Below are 25,167 nucleotides of genomic sequence, written 5' to 3' on the forward strand. Positions count from 1 at the left end.
ATACCATCGGGTCCACTCCTTTGTATGTCGCATTACTTCTCTACCATTGATCTTCTCCCGAAATATCCAATGGTTCACAGTAGATTTCGGGTTGACAAGACACACGGGGGTTAACCGCCCGATAAAGCGGTTTCCCCACACTCCTCCACTACTACATGTCCTCCAATTTGTGGAATCAGAGCCAAAACTCTCGATACTGCTTACCACTGCTTTGCTACCCGAAATACCACTCGAGGTTATAAACCCACCTTTTTATTGTGTTAACTCCTGCACTCTTCCATATGCGATGATCGTCAATCTACTCCATCGGATGGTTCTGATAGTTCCTTTAAGTTACTCTGTTGTTTAATCTAGACCATTGATCGCTGAGATCCAATGGTTAATATGCGCCAATGCCTCACTTCTCTGCTCATCCCCTTTTTTACTTTGAGTTTATGCTATTTTCATTGTTTCCTCTATGGGTTTTGGGTTTTCTTCAGGGTTTACATTTATATATTATTGTTGGGACGATTAACGTTGGAACTCAAAACATATTAACTACACCACATAATATAGTCACGTGCGCTCCTTTTTATGTCGCATTACTTCTCTGTCATTAATATTCTCTCGAAAGATCCAACGGTTCATGGTAGATTTCTGGTTGACAAGACACATGAAGGTTAACTGCCTGATAAAGCGGTTTCCCCACACTCCTCTGCTGCTACATGTCCTCTGATTTGTGGAATTGGAACCAAAAGTATCGATACTGCTTACCACTACTTTGCCACCCGAAATACCACTCGAGGTTATAAACCCGCCTTTTTACTGTGTCAACTCCTGGGCTTTTCCATATGCGATGACCGTTAATCTACTCCATCGAACAATTCCGATAGTTCCTTTAAGTTACTTTGTTATTTATCTGGACCTTTGATCATTGAGATCCAATGATTAGTACGCACCAATGCCTCACTTCTCCACTCATGCCTTTTTTACTTTAACTTTATGCTACTTTCATTGTTTCCTCTATGGGTTTGGGGTTTTCTTCAGGGTTTTCATTTATAATATTATTGTTGGGATTTCATGTTCTATGTGTTTATATCAATAGTCATGAGATTTATTCTATTAATACACTCATGTATTGATATCAATGTATTTATGGCTTAAATTCTATTTACTATTTATAATGTAGTGAAGTAAATGTGTTGTTATAAACGTAATGATGATTTATCATGTTTTAGTGCTTTATGGTTTGCAATGTGCTTCTTATATTGGTTTTCATTTATGCTTTTTATTATTTTTTTGTGTTATAGCATTATTTAAGTTTATATATTGATGCCATGGATTTAGGGCTTAAGTTCAGTTTACTGTTTCCTTGGGTTTAAAAAATTAATTCCTATTAATCCCTTGTGATTTTTGATCCCTTTGGTTTCTAATATTTTTCCCTTGGGTTTATTAATTCCCAATGGTTTATAATATCAAATTATTGGTTTTCTTCATTCTTCAACTTTTTAATATTAATAATTCCTTGGGTTCATAATCCCTTGAGGTTTTAGTGTTAATCCCTTGGGTTTATTATTCCTTTGGGTTTATTATATCAATCCCTTGGGTTCATTATTCCCTTGGGTTTATATTATAGTCCCTCTTGTTTAATAATATTTCCTTAGGTTCACAATCGCTTGGGGTTTTAGTATTAATCCCTTGGATTTATAATATCAATCGCTTGGGTTTATTATTGCTGAGTCAAACATGGTTTATTATAATGTCGACCACGGCCCAACATGGAATTTTGATAGGAATTGTCTCAATATGTAAATCAATGATGGCCAATCATGTTTATTTTAATGTTTATAATATTAGTCCCTTGGACTTAGTATTATTCCCTTGGGTTCATAATCCCTTGGGTTCTTAGTATTAATCCCTTCGCTTTATTATTCCTTTTGGTTTCTCAAATTAATCCCTTGGGTTTATTATTCCCTTAGGTTTATAATATCGATAATGGTAAACCATTGTCAATCATAGCCAACCATGCTTCAGTGTCACATTGTGACGAGGCTTGTCTAACCATGAAAATAAATAATAATCCCTTGGGTTTATTGTTCCTTTGGGTTTATTATATCAATCCCTTGGGGTTTATTATTCCCTTGGGTTTAAAATATTAGTCCCTTTTGTTTAATAGTATTCCCTTTGGTTCATAATCCATTGGGGTTTTAGTATTAATCCCTTGGGTTTATAATGTCAATCGCTTGGGTTTATTATTCCTTTGGGTTTCTCATATCAATCCCTTGGGTTTATTCTCCCTTAAGTTTATAATATCGATAATGGTAAACCATTTTCAATCATAGCCAACCATGCTTGAGTGTCACATTGTGACAAGGATAGTCTCACCACGAAAATAAGTAATAATCCCGTGGGTTTATTATTCCTTTGGGTTTATTATATCAATCCCTTGGGTTTATTATTCCCTTGGGTTTATAATATTAGTCCCTTTTGTTTAATAGTATTCCTTTTGGTTCATAAATCCCTTGGGTTTTAGTATTAATCCCTTGGGTTTATAATATCAGTCGCTTGGGTTTATTATTCCAGAGTCAAACATGGTTTATTACGATGTCGACCATGGTCCAACATGGAATCGTCATAAGGATCTCTCAATATGAAAATCAATGATGCTCCATCATGTTTATTTCAATGTTTATAATATTTGTCTTAGGGTTTATATACGTTAGGTTTATAATATTGGTCCCCTGGGTTTAATATTATTCCCTAGGGTTCATAACCCCTTGGGGTTTTAGTACTAATCCCTCTGTTTTATTATTCCTTTCAGTTTCTCATATTAATCCCTTGGGTTTATTATTCCCTTAGGTTTATAATATTGATCATGGTAAACCATTTTCAATCATAGCCAACCATGGACAACCATACTTGAATGTCACATTCTCACAAGGATTTTCTAACCATGAAAATAAATGATGTTTATTTTAGTGTTTGTAATATTTATATTTGGGTTTATGAATGTTGGGTTTATAATATTAGTCCCTTGGGTTTAATATTTCCCTTGGGTTCATAATCTCTTGGGGTTTTAGTATTAATCCCTTGGGTTTATTCTTCATTTGGGTTTATAATATTAATCCATTGGGTTTATTATTACCTCATGTTTATAATATCAATCATGGTTAACCATAGTTGAATGTCACATTGTCACAAGGATTGTCTCACCATGAATAAATCATGCTTGTTTTAGTCTTTGAAATATTTATATTTGGGTTTACAAATGTTGGGTTTATAATATTAGTCCCCTGGGCTCATGGAAAATTTTAGGGGCGAATTTTAGCCCTTAGGCGAAATTAAGGGGTTTTAAATTTTTAGTGGGTGAATATTTTGTATCATAGTACATTTTTACAAATCACCTCAAATTTATTTCATAAAAAAATTAGGTATGGAGGTTAGCCCACCTTATTTTAAGGGAGAGGGTAAAAAAGGTAAATTTAGCCCTTGAAATTAGGAGTTACAACCTTCCATTCACCTTAATTTTCAAGAATAGGTTTTATTTAAGTGAATCCTATTGGACAAATACCATATTTATAAAAGGGGTATGGTAAATTAATAAAAATATAAATAAATGAGAGGTATGGTAAATAAATAAAACATTTTTTATATTTACTCCATAATTCACCTTATATACATGCAAGGGTGTAAACAAATAAAAATATAAATAAAGTGGAGGTATGGTAAATAAATAAAAATATAATAAACTAGAGGTATGGTAAATAAATAAAACCTCTTTTTATATTTATTCCATAACCGTCTTTCTATTTATGAAGGCTCAACAGAGAGGTTTTATTTAAGTGAATCCTATGGGCCAAATACCATATTTGTAAAATAGGTATGGTAAATAAATAATTCATTTTTTTATATTTACTCCATAAGTCACCTTATATTTAAGAACACTCAAAAGATGCGTTATATTTAGGTAAAACCTATGGAAAAAATACTATGGGCCAAATACCATGGGCTAGATTAATACCATTCAAAAAACATTATTAACCCTAAGATTAGTATTAATAAAAATGAAAATTACACATGGTCTTGACCCATGGTATTTCACGTGGAATGTAACCTATTTAAAGGGGCGAATTAAACCAGCATAGATCCATCTTTACTCTAGATCTACTAAGCCTCGAGAGGGATCAAATATTGTGATATGCAAACTAGCATAGAGTGAAAAAATATTTGATCCCTCTTGCGGCTTGGTGGATCAAGAGTAAAAATGTATGTTGTAATTTGATGTATGTTAAACATTTTAACTTGGTTAAAATAAAAAATAAAATTAAAAACAATTATTAATTTTATTAATTTTTATAAATTACTAATAGTAATTTTTAAGCTCTAGGTTTATGATAACCCATGGTAATACCATGGTATTCATGTGAGCATAGACTATTTAAAGGGGAAATTCTATCATCCTAGATGCATCTTAATTCTGGGTCTACCAAGTGCTCAGAGGGATAAATAGATTTCATCCCTCTAAGAGTGGTAGATGTGCAGTTAAGATGGATATATGTTGGTTTTTATGATAATGAAGATATTAAATAGACTTAGGAAATTATATTGTAAAAACATCTTAAGGTGAATGGTTAAAGCTCCATTTAGTCACTTCACAAAACTTAGTAAAAAATACCAACATCTCCATTAATATTGGTTTTTGTGATTTAACAAAAAAAATTCAAAACCGTGAAACCTTATCATTCTTTCTACATCACCCTCCCAGAAGTTTTCCCACCATTTTTCAAACATTCTTAGTATGATATCTTCATGAAAATGTTTAGGTACTGATGTTGGAATAGTTTTTTGAAAAATAAGCTAGTTTGTACAACCTTTCATCTTTTGTGCTATTCTTAGTTTGTCCTAATGGTCTATAGGGGTTGGAGCCACTGCACCATATTTTCCTAAAAGGTGGAGATTCTTCACCAAAAAGGAAATTAATCTACATGCTACAAGGCTGTTAAAAAATCGAGACATATGAGGGTAGTGAATTATGCTAATAAGAAATTTAGATTGGGAGAGATGTAATTGAATTTTATTATTTAATCGAAGATTTCCAATTAAAATAATAATAAATCTACATGTATATATTCATATATTGATTGGAAGGCTTCTCACAATGGTGACTTCTTTCAATTAGATCCCCTTCAAGGCTTTGGTATACCTAATACTTTCTTATATAATATAGTTGGGCCTTGCTACTTGTTGGTGTGTTTGGGTAAACAAACTTGATGTGTTTTTTTTTTTATCTCGCAGTTGGAATCTATGGAATAAGAAAGAATTTTGATAACTTGAAAAAAGTGGTAGCTTGACAAAAGTTGTAGAGAAAAGATTAATCTCTCCTACCTTGAAAAAACTTGTGGTCAATATCAACACCTACAAGAACTTTGTTGTGGAATATTATTAAAACTAATAGAAGGATATGAAATAGTGTATTGTAAGAACCTTGAAAAACATGGCCACTGAAACTTGGAACAATGTTTGTAGGAAGAGAAAATTATGTTTCTTTTTTCCAAACATATATGTTAGTATATTACAGTTTAATGAAAATGTTTTCTTATTATCATATATGGTTTCATACTTTAACAAAACATTCGCCAAGACTTCACAATGTTTTATTATTCAGTAAAAGATTTGCCAAGATCTTATAAGATCTTTTAATTCAATGAAAGATTCTCCATTACTGTACAAGATAATATAATCTGGTGAGAGATTCGCCAAAAAAATTATATATACACATTATATTATTGATAAAATCGCCTCCCATTTTTCCTGTGTATCATGGGGATTAGCCCATTTATTATACATATAAATTTAGGGTGGTTCTTAAAATTTTCCCTGCTGGGGCTTAATATTATTCCCTTGGGATCATAATCCCTTGGGGTTTTAGTATTAATCCCTTGGGTTTATTATTCATTTGCATTTATAATGTAACTAAGTTGGGTTTACTATTCCCTTAGGTTTATAATATCAATCATGGTGAACCATTGTCAATCACAGCCAACCATGGTCAACCATGTTTTAATGTTACATTGTGACAAGGATTGTCTCACCATCAAAATAAACCATGCTTTTTTTAGTGTTCATAGTATTTATATTTGGGTTTATCAATATTGGGTTTATAATATTAGTCCCATGGGTTTAATATTATTCCCTTTGGTTCATAATCCCTTGGCATTTTAGTATTAATCCCTTAGTTTTATTATTCCTTTAGGTTTATAATATCAATCCCTTGGGTTTATTATTCCCTTAGGTTTATAATATCAATCATGGTCAAACATGGTTGATTCTCACATTCTAACAAGGATTGTCTCACCGTCAAAATAAATCATGTTTATTTTTATGTTTGTAGTATTTACATTTGGGTTTACGATTTTTGGGTCTATAGTATTAGGCCCTTCAGTTTAATATTATTCCATTCGGTTCATAATCCCTTGGGCTTTTATTATTAATTCCTTGGGTTTACAATTCATTAGGGTTTTTGTGTTAATCCATTGGGTTTATTATTCATTTGGGTTTATAATATCAAGCCCTTGGGTTCATTATTCCATTTGGTTTATATTATCAATCATTGTAAACCATTGTCAATCATAGCCAAACATGGTCTATCATGGTTGAATGTCACATTGTGATAAGAATTGTCTCACCATCATAATAAACCATGTATATTTTAGTGTTTGTAGTATCTATATTTGGGTTTATAATATTAAACCATTGGGTTTATCAATTCCTCGGGTTTATAATTCCTTGGGTTCAATAATTCCTTGGGTTTATAATATTAAACCATAGGGCTTATCAATTCCTTGGGTTTATAATATTAGTCCGTTTTGTTTATCTTAAGTTTTTGATGAAAAGAGATCTTGGGGGTTAACCAAAATCCCTTTCCTTAAAAAAATATCAATCTTGAGGCCTATGGGTTATGGCCCACTAAGCCTATCAGAAGCATTTCTTTAGGCTTTGAGCCTTTCAACCGTGTATGTACATTAAATCGGAGCCATATAACTTTATCGGGGCTTTTATACTATCAGAAGAATTACATATCTAGGCCTTTAAGGCTTAAAACCCCTTTAACCATTCATCTATCGAAATACAGGAAAACCATGAAAACCCACTCTGAACCCTTAGTTCGGACTTCAAAATTCATACACCCGCATCTATAAAGACGATCGGGTCCACTCTTCTAACCTTTCTGCAACTCTGATTGCCGACACCTAACTTCTGATTCCTCTGATCGTCGATTTATCGCTATCGGCGTATCGACGTTCCACCACATCACGCTATCGCAACATTCATAAACTGTTAGTCGAAGACCTCCCCGATATGCGATTGTCGATCACAACTGGATTATCGATCTGGACTCTCGATCCAATGGTCCATGATGCATTGCATTATCGCAATCAGTCTTTTCAATGGTTGGACCCCATTCACTCCAAAGTGCCGATCTGACCAAACTTCCAGACCCGATAAGGGTATAGGTCAACTTTTATAAGTTTTCAAGTCCACTTTACGGATCCGCTAAGTGTTTTTGTGCAATTTCTCAATGTATTTTGATTGGGGTAAAGATTATTGGGGTATGTGATAAGAGTTGACCAGAAGATTTATTAAGCATGACTTATATGAATTGATGTCCATTATGTTAATCGCATATCAGAGGAGATGGAGTCGTGTGTTAAAATGACCATGGGAACGGAAATTTGCAATAGCAATAAAGGTGATCCTCGTTAACTGTGCCAAGATCGTGCCAAAAGTAGAAAAGGTATGGCTTACATGCATTTTCCTTTGTAAATGGTTTATAAGGGAAATAACACCGATAAAGGGTTTTCATGTGCTAATTATATATAACAAATGGTTCATAAAGGAAAAGGCTATATACACAGGGTTAAGAGTCATAAACAAAGGTTATGAAGGGTTTTAAGGCGTTGATAGGAAGGTTTAATGAAAGACTTCAATAAAGCCTTATATGAAGGCTCACAGGTTGATTAAAGTTCCGATAGGAGGTTTTATTGGGGTGATTGGGTTTTGATATAAAGGAACTAATAAAAGAGGGCCTTGATCATTTTTGAGTGATGTTTTGACTCCTTTGAGAGTTAAATACCTGGGACTGATGTGTTTATGCATTTTTATGCATATTGTGGGTATGTGCGGGGGTATCCCTACATCAGTTTTATATACCTTGGGTTATACTATTAATCCTTTTGGTTTTTTAGGTTTTTAATATTAATCCCTTGTTTTTATTAGTTCCTTAGGTTTATATTTTCAATCCCTTGAGTTTATTAATCTAAGGGTTGATATTCTTAGGATATAATATTATTGATAAGGTTTATAATATTAACAAGTGTTTAATATAGATTCTTTGGGTTTATAATCCATTAGGTTTATGATATAAATTCCTCGATTTTATGGTATTAATCATAGTTTTTATTTATTATAATAAAATTCATATAATATGCATAAATATATAAATATATAAGAATATAGTTGCTATTATTTGTATAGTTATTAATTATCATGAATAATCATATTGATTATATTATTATTATAATAATTATTATATTTGTATATTATTATGATAATATAATAATAATATTATATTATTACAATATTATAATCAAATATTATTATTATTATTATTATTAATTTTTTATTATAATAATAATACAATATAATTGTTATTATTTTTTTCTAATTTTATATTATTAGATTTTTTAAATAATATAATGATATTCTAATATTATTATGAGCTACTGTTATTATTAATTAATATATATTAGGAGTATAAGAGAGTTTCTTTTGGCGTAAATCATAAGAAATTTCATTTGTCGACGCGTTTCGAACCAATCAGTGTGGTTCATCGTCCGAACAAGTTGAATGATCAGATCAAGCTTAGTATGATTAAATGGATAGAGCAGAAACTCCAATGGCTGTATTGCAAGACCAGGTAATTGCTATATTAACAACGACTAGATTTGACTGGATTAAGGGAATAACCAGTATTTAATTACAAAATTGATTTAGGTTCATTAAAATCTTAAAAGAGAATGAACCCTTTTTAACCACTTATATCTATTAAAACAAATTATAACCTAAATTAATTTACATTAATAATTAGTTATCAAAGAATCTGTATCTAAAAAGTTAGAGTAATTAATAGTTAAATATAAACATTATTAAATATATAAAAATCCATACATATCCGGAAATATATAAGTCAAAGGGGCTAATTCTATATACCAATAAATAATAAATTAATTATAAATTAAATTAATCTATAATAATAGTTATAAATAGAAATTAATCGAGTAATAGAGTAAATTTAATAAATATAAAATTAAAATAAATTAATAAATTAATAATAAATTTTAAAAATTATAAATTAAAATAAATAAATAGAGTAGTTAGGTATAAAAGATATAAAGATAAGGATAATAGCAAGTTGTAATATTATTTACATTTATAATATAACTAATAAATTAATTAACAATAAATTAATTTTAATTAAAAGGTTAGTTATATATTTATATATTTATATATATATATATATATATAAACAAACTAGAGTAATTTAAGGGTTAAAAAAATAAAAAATATAAATAGATATATATATATATATATAAACAAACTAGAGTAATTTAAGGGTTAAAAAAATAAAAAATATAAATAAAAGTAAAAAATATAAATAAATAAATAAATGAATATTTTTTTAATATATAAAATTAAAGGTCAAAAAATCAAATTAATTTCAATTTTATTTTCTTTAAGTTAAAAAATAAGAACACATAAATAAATAAAATCAAATAAAATATTAAAAAAAAGGCTACTACAAACCTTCCGACTAAAAGAACCTCAAGGAAGGAAGGCCCCAAGAAACAAGAAAACCAAGGGAAAAAATCTTAAAAGACCACAGGAAAAAACCAAACAAAGGGAAGGGGAGGCAGGAAGACCACAACTAGGAGGAGAGGGCTGGGACCGAGCAACTACTAATCTTCCAACCATCCTCCCTATTGAGATTGTTTGGCCTTTTTTCAATCTCAAGCACTTCCCTAAATTTCCGGTGATGGAAATGGGAAACTCTAGCAATCACACTAGCCTCCTCAATGCAGACATGATGATTGGTTTTCTCCACATGCTCTGCTAAAGCAGAAGACTTGGCTCTTCTATGCTTAAATTCTGCTGTGTGCTCACTAATCTTTTGATTAATGGAGCGACCAGTCTCACCGATATAGGGAGTCCCACATTGACAAGGAATAATTTAAACCCCTTTCATGTCCTTGAGGTCGATAGGATCCTTCACAGATCTAAGGAACTTATGAATGGTATTGAGAGGTCTAAAGGTTGAGAGGACATTATGCCTCTTAAGAATCGTCGCAATCCTATCCATAGTCCCGTGAACAAACGGAAGATGGACAACAGGAATCCTCTCCTTCTTATCTCTTTCAGCTAATGAATTCTTATCTGCTTCGAGGAAAGCCTTCTTGTCTCTTTTAGAAACTCTCTTATATTTTATATGTATCACAAAAGCCTAATTATTAGGAGTTTATATAATTATTATAATATTAATATAATATTTATACAGTAATATACATAACTAATATGGTTGTTAATATTTATATAGTTATTAATAATCCTAATTACTAATAATAATTAACCCTATGTATACAAATCCTAAGATAAATATTAAAAATACTAAAGCTTAATAATAATAATATGATGATTATGAGTTTGTATTATTATAATAATATTGATATAATAATCATAAATATATAATTATATAAGAATATAGTTGTTATTATTTGTATAGTTATTAATTATCATAAATAATAAATAACTGGTCTTTATTGTTCTTATTATAATAATATTGATTATATTATTATAATAATAATTATATTGGTATATTATTGTAATAATACAATATTATTATAATATTATTAATAACTATATAAATATTAACAACGAGCTTATTTCTATATATTATTATATAGATATTATATTAATATTTTAATAATAATATAAGCTATTAATAATATTATAATAATATTGATTATATTATTATGATAATATGGTAATTATATTTGTATATCTTTTTTTCCCCTGGGAAAAAGTCGTAATTTTCATTAAGATTAAGAAAATTACATTTTGCAGATGCCGAAGCATATTCATATGCAGGCAGTTGCTTGTCGAGTTCATAATAACAGGTAAAAGTATAAACAAGTTATCTCCACGTAGGGAGCATTTCAAAATGAGTCTAACTGTGATCAAAATTGTGGCTGGCTCTTCGCAGAGAGCGTTATATAACTGCTGAATATAAACAAAAAGTTGTACTGATTCTTTTGTCTAACAGTGTCTATCTACATGCTATAATAAACAAGAACTGATAAAGTACGTGCTCTATGGCCCGTTTTCCAACTGTTCATCAAAAGGGCGATGATAATACTGATAAAAAGTGCCCTCAACTTCCTCTTGGATACACCAATCTTCACCTACTCTGTGCGCTGCCTCTTTGGAGAGCTGATCTGCAATGGTGTTTTGCTCCCTGTAGATGTGATGGAAAACAAAGGATTCAAAAGAAGTTGTCAATCTCTTTGCTTCATCAATAATATGTCTTAAAGAAAAAGCATCACAAAATGATGCATCATTGAGCCAATTACAAACAATTTTAGAGTCTCCAAATATCTGTAAGTGTCTGCAGTTTTTTTGGATAGCAAAATGGATGATGTGTTTGGCTGTGCTAAGCTCTGCATAGTTATTTGTGCCTCTGCCAAGGTTGATTTGGAGTTTGTAGCAATGCTTGTCGTTAAGATGGAGTATAGCTCCCCCCCCACATCCATCTTCTTGAGCTGAGCCATCGAAAAAAGCCCAAGATTTGGTTTTGTCGATGGGCACAGGTCTGAGGGTTCTTGTTGGGGTGGGGTGGTCTTCTTCAGGTAGCATGTTGAGATCTGCGACCATATGGAGGATGATAGAGGGCCAGTGTGGATCTTTAAGATTGAAGATTGACTGATTCCGGGCGATCCAGATAGCCCAGCAAGCTAGCAGAGGCAGATTTTTAGCCTTTCCTGTGTGCTCAAGACACCAGTTAGACCATGCCTCTGGAAGGTTATTCCCGTGCCAATCTTTCAATTGAGGGATATGTGAAGACAGTGATTGCCAAAGAGTTCGGGAAGAGTTGCATGAAAGAAACAAGTGTTCGGTGCTCTCTTCTGCATCATGACAGAGGTGGCAACGGAAAGGTCCATAGAAAGACCGCTTCATGAGGTTGGAGCCAGTAGGTATTTTATCAAATAGGATATTCCACATCAGAAGTCTCGTCCGAGGTGCAGCCTTAAGCTTCCATATCGCCTTCCAAGTAGGGTGAATGTCTGGGGGTTTATAAGGTTCCATGAGCCTGAGATAACCCAGTTTTGGAGTATAAACACCATGTTTAGCATAAGCCCAGATAATCTCATCAGGTCCCTCAGTGAGTCTGATTTGCGCTTGAGTGAGTGCAGCAGTATAATCCATCCATTCGTTAGTCCATTGTTGAGGCAGGTCTAAAGCTCGGGCGGATAGCCAAGCCTGCTGGAGGAAGGTGGAGTTTGCTTGATCACCAATGTGTTTGATATGAGTAATTCCTCTATCATGGAGGTGTTGGATGAGATCTGCAGGTAATCTGTGGGCGTTACCACATCCGACCCATGGATCCACCCCTACCCGAACAGCATTCCCTTCCTTAATACACCATGTGATTCCTTCTCGTAGCAGAGGTATGGTGTCTATGACAGCTTTCCAGATATTGGAAATTTGATGATTATTTCCCTGTCTAGTGCAGATCCAATCTAATACAGATAGAGGCTTAATATATTTTGCATATGCCACCTGTGACCAGAGGCTGTCTGATGTGAGTAATTGCCATCCGAGCTTGGCAGCCAATGCCTTTGAGAAAATAGCCAGTCTCTTGATGCCCCATCCACCCCATCTTTTAGGCTTGGTGATGGTGTCCCATTTTACCCAAGAAAAAAGTCGCCCCGGCTGGTGTCCTTTCCATAGAAATCTACAGCATATGCTTTGGAGCCTGTTCAGGATGCCCCTTGGTATCCAAGCAAGGGCCATCCAATAGACGGGTGTGGCTTCAATTACAGCTTTGATGAGTACTAATCTGCCTGCCCGCGAGAGGTATCGATGATACCAGACCTGTAGCCGCTTCTCCACTTTTGTAATAAGCCATAACCAGTCAGCAATTCTGTAGCCAGATGGTTTAAGTCTAAAACCAAGATATTTTATACCATCGGTTAGATTCAAGTTGACAAATGGAAAGCGCTGTGTAGCATAGGTGATTTCATGAACTGAGCAACCAACCGATGTGATAGTGGACTTATTATTGTTGATCTGCATTCCAGTGGCGTGCTGAAATAGGAGGAAGGAGTTATGTAATGATGAGGTGTCACCGATGCTGCCATTCAGGAAGATTAAAATATCATCAACGAATAATAGATGTGTGAGGAAAAAATTGTCCACAATTTTGATGCCTGTAAGTTGGTGCCGATCTCTGGTGGATAAAATAATCCGACTCAGCCCTTCCATAATCAGGAGAAACAACAGCGGTGAGAGAGGACATCCCTGCCTAAGTCCTCTCTCACAAGTAAAGAAGGGTGTGGCTTCCCCGTTGAGCAATACGCTATAAGATACATCAGTGATACAGCTCATCGTCCATTTGATGAAATCATATGGGAATCCAAGATGAGTGAGTAGCAATCTAAGATACAGCCAGTTTGCTCTGTCGAAAGCCTTGGATAGGTCTACTTTGAGAATCATTCCCTTCTGCTTCTTGATCTGTAGGGAGTGTATGAGTTCTTGAGCAGTAGCAATGGCCTCATGGATCTGTCTATGATGCAAGAAAGCAAATTGCTCTGATGATATGTGCATAGAGAGGATGGGCTTTAGTCGATTGGCAATAATCTTAGCTATAATTTTATAGAGGTAGTTGTAGAGTGATATGGGGCGAAAATCATCGAAGGAGTTCGGGTCATCAGTCTTAGGAATGAGGGCGATGAAGGTGGATTTGATAGCAGATGATATCTGACCTCTTTTCCTACTGTCCTCCACAATATTCAAGAGGTCATGGCCCAGAATATCAAAGAAGGCAGTGTAGAATTCAATGGTCCATCCATCCGGGCCAGGGCTCTTGTCCTTTTTGAACCATTTCAGTGTAGCTTCCAGCTCTTCCATGGTTACCTCCTTCTGTATCTCTTCCGACATTTCCTGATCCACATATCTAGGAAATAGTTCTGCCACTCTCATGATTTCCAATATGTTTATGTTACCAGGCGCCTTGTATATACCCCTAAAGTGCTGATTTGCAAGCCTGGCCAAGTTCTGTTGGGATGTAATAGTATGGCCCCGCTCATCCTTTAATTCCCAAATGGTATTGATTGCTTTACGACCATTGGTAAATTTGTGATAAAATTTGGTGTTGTTGTCTCCCTCAGTGAGCTAAATAGCTCTGCTCCTCAGTCTCCAACTTTCTTCTCTTTCCTTCAAGATCTGTGAGCGCTTGGCGATAAGGAGGTTATACTGATCCTTGAACTCCTGTGTAGTGAAAGTCCCAGCTGTCGAATTTTCAAACTCAGCAATGACCCTTTCCACCTCATTGAGAGTGAGGTTATCCTGGATTCGCTTCTGGTGTGCCCAGTTTTTAGTGATCTGCTTGAGTTCAGTGAGTTTCCTAACAAACCCAGCTGATAGTTCCTCATCTTCCCGGTTGGGATTGTTCTGCCAATATTCATGAACCATCTGAATATATGAAGGATCTTGTAGCCAGGCTGCATTGAATTTGAATGGGCTCTTTATTTTGTGAGTAAGGCCATCTGCCTCCAGGAAGATAGGCCTGTGATCGGATAATCCACCAGATCCTACCCATTGACGAGTTCTGGGGATAATATTATATAAAGGCTCCTTTATGAGGAATCGATCGAGCCTCCTGGCCAAACTCTGATCTCCACTTCTATTATTTGACCAGGTATACTGAAGACGAGCAGATGGGATGTCCACCCAGTGGTGGTCCTCCAAAAGAGAGGAGATGGTATCAGAGAGTGAATCGACTTGTGCCATGTGCCCCCAGGATTCGCAGTACCCTAGGGAGAAATTTAAGTCCCCCCCCAATATAATGTTATCCGCTTGAAAAAGCTCAGATCCAAGTATGGTTCTCCAGAAGCTGGCACAATCGGAGCAAGGGCCATAGACATTGATGATGCGGATATCCCTCTCTATAGTATGAGAAAAAATGTCAAGGCCTATGAAACCCTTGCCTCCCCAGAAATTGCGTATGTCCACTGATCTATGGCAAACCCCTATAGCCAGGCCTCCGGATCTCCCTGATGCATCCAGTGCGTGGAAAGTCCAGTTGGGGAGCCAGGTGGAAAGGGAGTGAATGAGGGAATCTGCTAGACAGAGAGTTTCTTGCAGGAAAATAATATCCAGATGAGATGAGGTTAGCAGCCTCCTGAGCGCTAGTTTTTTGGTTGAACTAGCAAACCCTCGACAGTTGAAAGAGAGAATCTTCATGAGGGGGGGGGAGGAGGGCCATCCTTTGCTCTAAGGGCCCCAAAAATTGTTTGTTGTCGCCCAAGAGCGACCTCCTCATCTGCAGTATGTCTTGCTTTTGTGATTCGGGAGGGACGACCTCGAGAGGTCTTATGTGAAGTAGGGGAACTGACAGAGTCGAGCCCGACTACATCCAGGCCTCGATCTCTAACCCGTGGGCGAAGGGAATAGCGAGGAGATGACAGGGTGGTAATCAGTGTCGATGTGATCAATGGAGGGGGAGCCAACGAAGGAGGGGGAGGAAGCGTGCACGTGAGGGATGATTGTGTGTGTATAAGTGATGCATGAGAAGCAGAAAATGGAAGGGGATCAGAGCATAAGGGGGTACTTGATATGTCCGATGATGTGCAGGATGCAAGTGATGACAAAGTGATAGGAGATGAAGACATACCCGTAACCGCCGAGTCCACCGGAGGGGGCATCGGATGCTCAGGAGATGCTGAAGATGAGGGCGGAACAGAGGTGGATGTAACAATGACTGCAGCTGCGACCCCTGGCTCACCCTGGGGGGCATCATCCCTCTGGTTGCGCACTTGAATCTCTGGTGGTTGATCAGGTTGCTGAACCGGGGGTGCCATCTGAGTAGGATCAGTATGCTCATCCTTTCCGTTCCTTCGCGATTTCCGGAGGAGTGGGCAGTCCTTGTAGAGATGCCCAACTTTATGGCACCTGCGACAACGGTAGGGAATGCCCTCATAATCAATTATCTGTCTACGGGCCGTGTCTCTCCACTAGATAGTAATGTGCTCATAAAGACCGCCCCTGGTGTCCATGTTTATGAGGATCCTGGCATAAGCCATCATGCCAGTCTGGAGATAAGATTTGTCGTAGCCCATATATGTGCCGAGTGAATTACCAATGCGCTTGAAAATTTCTTCAGACCAGTATTGCAGAGGAAGGCCCGAGAGCCGAATCCAAATAGGGCCGACCCCAATCTGCTCTGTCTCAGGATCAAACAAAGGTGTCCATCTCTTTAGGAGTACAGGCGCGTGCTCAAAGTGCCAAAGTGAGGATAGAACCCAGTTAGTATGGTCAGCACACGCGAATCTTAGTGCGAACCATCCTCTCACAAATGTCTGCACAAATGGGATATCCACCAGGTGATTTCCCCAAACCTCGGTTGCCCAAGCCTTCAATCGTGCCGCCGAATAGTTGCGACCTCTGATGCGGCCGACCAAGACCCGATCTGCGAAGTCCATCGCTTCACCCCACTGTATGTCCTCTTCCAGTCTGAGGAAGTAATCGTCCTCTCTAGATTTGAAACACTTAGATTTCCTTTTAGGTCCGCCAGGAGGGGGAGGGTTCAACGATGGTCCGGGAACCGGAGCAGAGGCATGTAATGGAACCGAGAAATGATGGGAGGCAGGGATTACCGCAGGGATTTCGTGACCGGCAGCAGGGGGGTGCCCGAAAGCAGGGGTACGGAGGTAAAACAACCGGAGGAGGGACCAGGACAACCCAAGGGGCCGAATGAGGATGGAAGCAGAGTATGGTTGAGCGGTAAACGGGAATAAGTGCCGGCTACTTGAGGGTCTAAACCGGGGTTAGGGTTTAGGCATTCAGTGACGAAACCGAGGGTTGACGGCGAGAGAGGAGGCGTTGAGAGGGCCGGCCATGTGGGAGGTTCGTCTGGGAGAACCACAGGTAGAGATCTAGACGATTCGCCAAGCGTATACTGTGAGAAATTCTCGGAGAAGTCTTCGTAAAACATACCTTCTGAGCTGGCATTTGGGGTTCGCCAGATGGGGACCCCCTCCATCGGGTCAGCGGAGTAATCGACGGCCTCCAGGTCATCCATGGCCAGCTGCGTCTCGGAACGGCGAAAACCTTGAGGAAACAAAGAATCTCGGAGAAAAGGACAGCTTGCAGTTAACGGACCGATGAAGGGTGAAAATGCAACCACCACAGGAGAGTCCGGAAGTCGTAGCTCAGGTAGAGTATATCCCCGCAAGGCGCGATGCAACCGGAAGGTGACAGTAAACGGCTGAGTGGAGGACGGAGGTTGCGTTCGCGGCGAGAAAGAACGGAGTGCGGCGGGTTTCAGCAGCTGCAGGGTTCACAGAAACCCTAACCTAACCCTGTTCGCGAAATAACCCTACCCGTCTCCATCCGGAGGGATCTGTGCCAATTATATTTGTATATTATTATAATAATATAATATTATTATAATATTATAATTAAATATTATTATTAGCGTTATTATTATTATTTAAATAATATAAAGATAATTTAATATTATTATGAGCTATTCTTATTATTAATTAATATATATTAGGAGTTTATATAATTATTATAATATTACTATAATATTTATACAGTAATATATATAAATAATCTGGTTGTTAATATTTATATAGTTATTAATAATCCTATATAATTATTAATAATTCTAAATACCCATAATAAGTATTAATGTGGTTGATATAAGCTTATTGGCCTATATCAACCACATTGAAAATGTGGTTGTATATATACTTAATATACGCCTCTGTCTATATCAACCATATTGGTAAATATGATTGTGCTAGTAATAACTTAGTTGTATATGATGTCATTCACTCATTCAACCATAAAATTTAAAGGTTTATATACCTTTCATTAAAATAATAATAAAAATATTATAAAAAAAAAATATAAAGATATTATGTATAACCCAATAAAGTTTTATTATAAAAAAATTAATGTGAATTTTTCAAAAGCTGACACTTTTAGAATTTATTTGTCACAATTTAAAAAACCATTTTTTTCTAAACGATTTTCTTCTTGGGCTTAGTTTCTAAGGATACCAATACAAAGCCTGCTTTGATATGATTTCGTCTCATAACAAATATTATAGATTAATAGACTATAGTTTCGAATGATCGATGGATGAAGAGGAGACTGCACTCGCTATAGTTCATTTGTCTAATGATATTGTTGATTTTTATAATGTTATTTGACATCTTATATATGAGTAATTGTTGATTTTTATAATGTTATTTGACATCTTATATACGTTTACTCATATATAGTGTTTCATATGACAGCGATAAACATGGTAAGTATCTCCAAACAAAATAGCAGAATAAAAAATATGAAAGGCAAGGACTAACTTTTCGACGAAGAGCGCCCTCAGTACCGATGGCAACAACCTGTTCCTGCTCGCTATTTTCTATATATTTGGCCCGTCTCCTACCTTCTACCCACAAAAAAAAACTTTGACATTGTTTCGTTTCATAGTTGAAACTTCATTTTACTTCTCTCATGGAGGTTCATGCTTGCAAACTCGAATTATCTATTCATGGTTGTAAACTGAAATGGCCAGGCAGTGCAGGTACGTGTTAGAGCATGAACGCAGCTAACTACTAAAGAATAGGAACAACGACAGATCATGGAAACTGCTTATCAATGCAAACCTCATCAATTACTGCTTATCAAATCATGGAAACTGCTTATCAATGCAAACCTCATCAATTACTGGCACTAGCCTTCTTATTTGCAAGGATCCGACCACTTGGATATTCACACATTCTATGGCATCCTGTTCGCACAAACGTTATATATACGGATTTGTTTACCGTGCCCACAATTTCACTCATAGGGCAAATTTCGAGGCAGTTAGAAAATTTTCAAGAAATTTGACTGATGGTATGCAAACTTCTTATCCATGCAAACCTCACCAATTACTGACACTAGCCTTCTTACGACCACTTGAATATTCACACATTCTATTGCATCCTATTCGCACAAACATTGTAATGGCAGTAAATATTAACCACAAACATTATATATGGAGTTGTTTAATGTGGTTACAATTTCACTCATAGGGCAAATTTCTAGGTAGTTAGAAAATTTTCAAGAAATTTGACTGACACAGTGTTTGAATGATTTTGTTTACCATGGAAATAGATTCAGTACCATTAAAAACTTTTGAGACGCTCAAAATCATGAAGCTTGAGCATTGTAAGCTAGATTTCAAAAAAAAAAAAATGGATTTTGTCAAAATTTTGCTAGAATTTTCATTATTTTCTAAGCCAAATTGTAGTCTGTTAGACTATTCTTTATATATAGAAAGTCTCCATTAAATATTATTTTATTCTCAAGTAATAGACAATTTATATGTAGTAAGTCTTCAATTAATATCATTGTTTTCTCATGCAATAGACAATGCCACAATTTGTGAGGGACCAACTAAATGCACCTAGAAAATTTTCAAAAAAATTCACTGCTGGAGTTTTTGAATAGATTTTTTGACAGTGGAAAGTGGATTGAGCACCGTCAACAACTCTTCAGGCGCACAAAATCCAAAAGCTTTACAGCTATAAGTTGGATTTCCAAAAATTCAACTGGATTTTAGCAAAATTTTAAGGGAAATTCCACTATTTTACAAGTGGAATTGTAGCCTCCTTAGACCTCTCTTTAGATATAGTAAATCTCTATTAAAAATCATTTTACTCTCATCCAATATACAATTTACATATAGCAAGTCTTCACTAAATATCCTTTTTAAAAGAATGTCCTTAAAAAGGTTTTTAAAAAATTGACAATTAAATATTTGAATCACTTTTTTGATTAACGTTAAACAACCCCGCAGCCACCCAAAATCTTAAACATTAACGGCTATAAATTGGATTTCCAAAACATTTCAGCCATTTGTTATCAAAATAGCCCCAAACTTTTCATTATTTATGGACAAAATTGAAGCTCTTACACTACTCTTTATACATAATAAATCTCCATTAAATATTATTTTATCCTCATGCAATAAATAATATAAATTTTTATATAAATAATAAATCTCCATTAAATATTATTTTATCCTCATGCAATAAATAATATAAATTTTTATATAAAAAAAAGTATTCATTGAATATCATTTTATTCTCCTGCAATAGACCGGTATAGTATTCATCAATCTCAGGAGACATGTCCCTATGGCAATTTTCACGACAAAGCTAGACAAAAAGGGGCGAGAACTAGCTCTGGCATGCTCACTCTGGTATATCGTTCGAGCATAGCCCCATTAGCGGTTTTCAACTACTACATTCTGTATTTCACGTACTGAATACATCAGCCTTTCATCATCTGTGATCTAGAATATTCTTTTCGTGTGTTTGTTTTAAGATCTACTCAGCAATTTTGTTTTAAAATCCATTCAGACCTTTTTGGAAGTTAACTGCAAGATCATAGGATAAAAGAAAGCAGTTAATATGTACAAAGTTGGCTATTGTCTCTACAACTTATGTTATCAATATTATTATCACACTTCGATTTTCAGATATTAAGAACTAAACGATCGCAAAGCATGGCGTACAATGAAACCCTTATGATTTCAATTACAGACTCATCCATAAGGCTAACACCCATGAATATGCAATTCAAGGGATATTTCGGACATTGGAATACATAGAAAAGTTTCTTTGAGGATGAATTTCATTCAATAAAACCAGTCCTCCTCCAAACTTTATTTCGTACCTGACTGAGATCTCTGCCTTTGAGAGTCCTCCCAACACCTTCATACACCGAGGAAGTTGTTTCTCTCTGGGAAGCTGCTTGGCAATGACTTGATGAGGAGGGATCCTCTCAAAATCACTACCAGCTTCATCATCATCACTGTTATGTTTATCAACTATTCCAAGACTTGTTCTCTTGTAATTCTCATTCCTCTTCTCCTTCGATGCCATCTGAGACCAGTCAGGGATATTCACGGGAGCAGAAGACTGATACGTTGTTCTCCCCTTATTTTTCTCCTCATGACATGAACCCTTCCTAGGAATTTTCACTGAATTAGTGCCATAACTACCATTCCCCTCCTTAATCCCCTTACATCGGCATCCTGTAACTACAATACAACCCTTCTCCTGTAAGCCAATCTGCTTGGTCTCGGCATCATCAACGCCACCCGATATATCCTCTTCATTAAACTCTTCCATTCTCTCGCAATGATCAGAAATACTTTCGTATTGCGGAGGCCCGAGGAGCTTGTAAATATGACAATTCTCGTTAGGTTTGGACCTCCCCAACATAGAATTATTCCCATCCATAGCTACCCAAGAGCTTTCTTCAAGATCCTACTCATAAATTTCTCTATCAGGATACACAGATCGAGCCAATTTTAGGCTTTCCTGCTCGACCTAGAAATTCTACACAAAGTTTTCCTGAAATTTAAATAGCCCAACTCTAAGAGCCTACCTAGATCCTCTGATTGAACTAATTCTGGGTTATTTTTCTCAAATTCGGCTAATTCTCAGTTCCGGTGCAGTGCTTACCATCATAGTGCTCTTTGTAAGGCTCGTTTTTTATGGGAGCTCTGCGCTGAGGGTTAAAACTCATTCTTTAAGCAGTTGTTTGGAACCGATTTGCCCACCCAAATCCCACCGAAATCAAGAACCACCATTACTAGACCCAATAAAATTTGTATTCGAATATTGATTTCATCCGGTTAGTAGTGTGGAACATCAGTCGTTGTTCCCCTTCATCCTTCACGCCCAAACGTTCCCTACTACCATCACAACTGACTTCATTGTTCAATCTACCCTCATGCCCCCAGCAATACCAGCACTTCCATAGCTCAATTATTATTATTATTGATGATACTGACAAAGTAGAGGATAATATAAGATATGTTTCTGAGGACTCCGGCCATACTGCACTTTTGTTGTTTTGATGTGATCGCTATACCTATGAATATTGTTGCTTTCCATTAATTTGGTGTTTTTTTACAAGGAAGTAGATTTAGCACCATAAAAAAATAATTGGATCCGTCAAAAATTACTGGATCCGTCAAAAATTACTGGATCCGAAGCCTTCTGACTTTGATAGAAATCATGTTTTCATTATTTTGGAGACTAAAACGTGGATAGGAAAAAAAATTCATCGTATACAGAGACATTATTTTGACTGCAGGGTATAAGGTCGGTGAATACCGTTCACATTCAATTGGAATCATTATTAGCGCCCCGACCTTCGGTGGACCAATACGATACTGCCGACGAATACTCAAAATTTGCACTTTACTGTTCAAAGTCAACGTACATGTTGGGCTCTATGCCATCGTTGTGAATAATATTAACATTAACAATCCCCCAATGATTAATGATTAATGTATTATTAGTTGTGCAGGTAAGCAGGAATGAAATTTGAAGAAACTAAAAAATCTTCAAAATCCAAACATTCTTTGTTAAAATTGTCAGAATGGGCATTCTAGATGTGAAAATATTCAAAATTTTTGTTTTGAATTCCAATCTTGTTTACCAGTAATGCGTATCAGAGAAGCATGAAGTAGCATAAACTTGCGTTAATAATAAATATAATTCTCCGAATAGACGTGCGAAATTGTAGAAAAGCTAGTGGTCCGGAAAATATTTAACTTTATCTAAAGTATTCACGCCTGAATTTATTTGATTACATGTTGAAGTAATGCGAAATTGTAGAAAAGCGAGTGGTCCCGAAAATATTTAACTTCATCTAAAGTATTCACGGCTGAATTTATTTGATTACATGTTGAAGTAAGTACAGTTAACTGTTTGTTTTACTTTTTACTTTGACTTTAATCTATATTGGTTAGATAGATGGAATCTGTCATCATTATAAAATTGATCTTTTGCTATGACAATTTCAATTTTTGACTATAAAAGTGCTAAAATGAAATTAAATAAATGATATATTCAAACTTAAAATTAGATAAAGTAGTGCAATTACATTGATTGACAACCACATATATCAATAAGCTACCATTGCTATGTGCTTATTCCGGTAACCTAATTAATTAACTGCACCATACATAACCACACTATTGAATAATCATTTATCATTTATGCAGCATAACTTTTTTTTTTTTTACAAATAGAAACTTAACCACAATACAATATTTTTAATATTATTTATTATAAGAATAACATATATTAACTATTTAAAAATAGAATACCACTCTTTTGTATGACAAAATTTGAAAATTGTGGAGTAGAGAATTGCTCTTTTCAATATTGAAAATAGTTAAATATAATATGTTTGACACATCAATGATAAATGACCGCAGTGACACTGAACTAAATTTGCCTAACTGAAGTTAAATTAGGAAACTTGGATTGATGATTTTGACACCTAGGAGACGGAATTAGATTCTCCAATACTCCCCATTAATTACAACCACATAAAAAATTTAAATTAAGATGTTTGCTAGTCTATGTCTCAGCTAGAAAAAAAAAATTGAGATCATTTGGACTTCATTTTCTTTTCTTCCAGATTCTATAACCTCTAAATTATTTAAACTTTTTCTTTTTGTTTTATCATTCAAGCCATAGTTTCTTCATTTTCTAGTGCAAGACTCCAATTCCTGAAAATTTTATTAATATTTTCATCGTCAACGTTGTCTTCAAGGTTCATTGCTACAAACTCTATGCATACTCCATCAAGACATGGCCTTCGAAGCCATGTTTCAAGAAAATTTAACTCTTCTTCATAATTATCATATTTACCTAAACATTGGAAATCATTGTTAAGTGTACAAACATCTACAAAACCATATTGGTTTTGTTCCTTTTGCTCTACAATGGGAGCTTTCTCCTTTTGCACTTCCTTTTATACCTTTGCTTCTGTCTTTGTTTTCTCCTTATGGGCTTGCTTCTTTGGATTTTCCTCTATCTTTGTTTCTTTCTCTGTCTCTATATCTTTCTCTTCAATCTTATTTACTAGCTTCTACTTCTACAAGCAAGTTGTCTTGCACTTGGTTTCCATATTCAAGTGGGATTTTCTCGTGGAATAGCATCATGTTGATATCATATTTTTGCTACATCATCTGCAACCATACATCATGAGATAACAAGTCTTCATCAAATTTAACTTCAGGAAATTGAATTGCTAGATCGACCACAACATTGGCTGCTCCAATGGTAGCTTCATTGTCATGAACAAGCGTTGTTGTTGGATTCAACAAATTGTTATTAGCAAGCTCTATTTTTGGATTCACCAAATTGTCATCAACAAACTTTGTTGCTAGATTCACCAAATTTTGATTAATAAGCTCTGTTGTTGCAATGACTGAATTTTCATCCACTTACAAATGTGCATAGTGGGATTCACAAGCACCTATGCATTCTTTCTCTCCTTCTTCTCCACACAAATCATCCACCTATGGCGAAGCAAAATGAGATTCAACAAAATTTTCATCTTCAACTAAATTATCCTTTCTCACACCAAAACTCTTTTCAAGAGAATGCCAAGATTCCTTTCCTAACATAGCAACTCCCTGCAATAAAAATGCTTGTGTATTGGCTTCTCTACTGCTTAATTTCTACAAACATATAAATTTACAATTTCTCTCCAAAAACAACGCTTGTGAAAAAACATTTACAAACCATTCTTAAAAAACTCACAACTGATGTGAATAACACCACTTTCTGCTTTTAAGAAATCTTTGTCTTTTTTAGAAAATAACTATGAAGGGTTTTAAGGTGCCAATAGGAAGGTTTGATGAAAGACTTCAATAAAGTCTTATATGAAGGCTCAAAGGTTGATTAAAGTTCCGATAGGAGGTCTTCACGGGGTGATTGGGTTCTGATATAAAGGAACTAATAAAAGAGGGCCTTAACCATT

The 25,167-nt window shown here is 35.3% G+C and overlaps 1 protein-coding gene across 1 annotated transcript; it reads right to left on the reverse strand.

Annotated features, from left to right (window-relative positions):
• Positions 1-16,325: 16,325 nt before the first annotated feature.
• LOC149226247 (uncharacterized) lies at positions 16,326-16,793 on the reverse strand. The gene has a single exon (XM_089380145.1). The coding sequence runs from the start codon at positions 16,791-16,793 to the stop codon at positions 16,326-16,328; it is 468 nt and encodes a 155-aa protein (XP_089236271.1).
• Between the last annotated feature and the right edge of the window lie 8,374 nt (positions 16,794-25,167).

This window comes from Pinus tabuliformis, chromosome J, assembly GCF_031772625.1.
Source record: "Pinus tabuliformis cultivar Carrire ecotype Pingquan chromosome J, CPIR1, whole genome shotgun sequence".
In the NCBI taxonomy this organism is placed as follows: domain Eukaryota; kingdom Viridiplantae; phylum Streptophyta; class Pinopsida; order Pinales; family Pinaceae; genus Pinus; species Pinus tabuliformis.

Excerpts from the sequence above, each read along its gene's own strand:
- LOC149226247 (XM_089380145.1), bottom strand. The coding sequence starts at position 16,793 with ATGGACTTCGCAGATCGGGTCTTGGTCGGCCGCATCAGAGGTCGCAAC.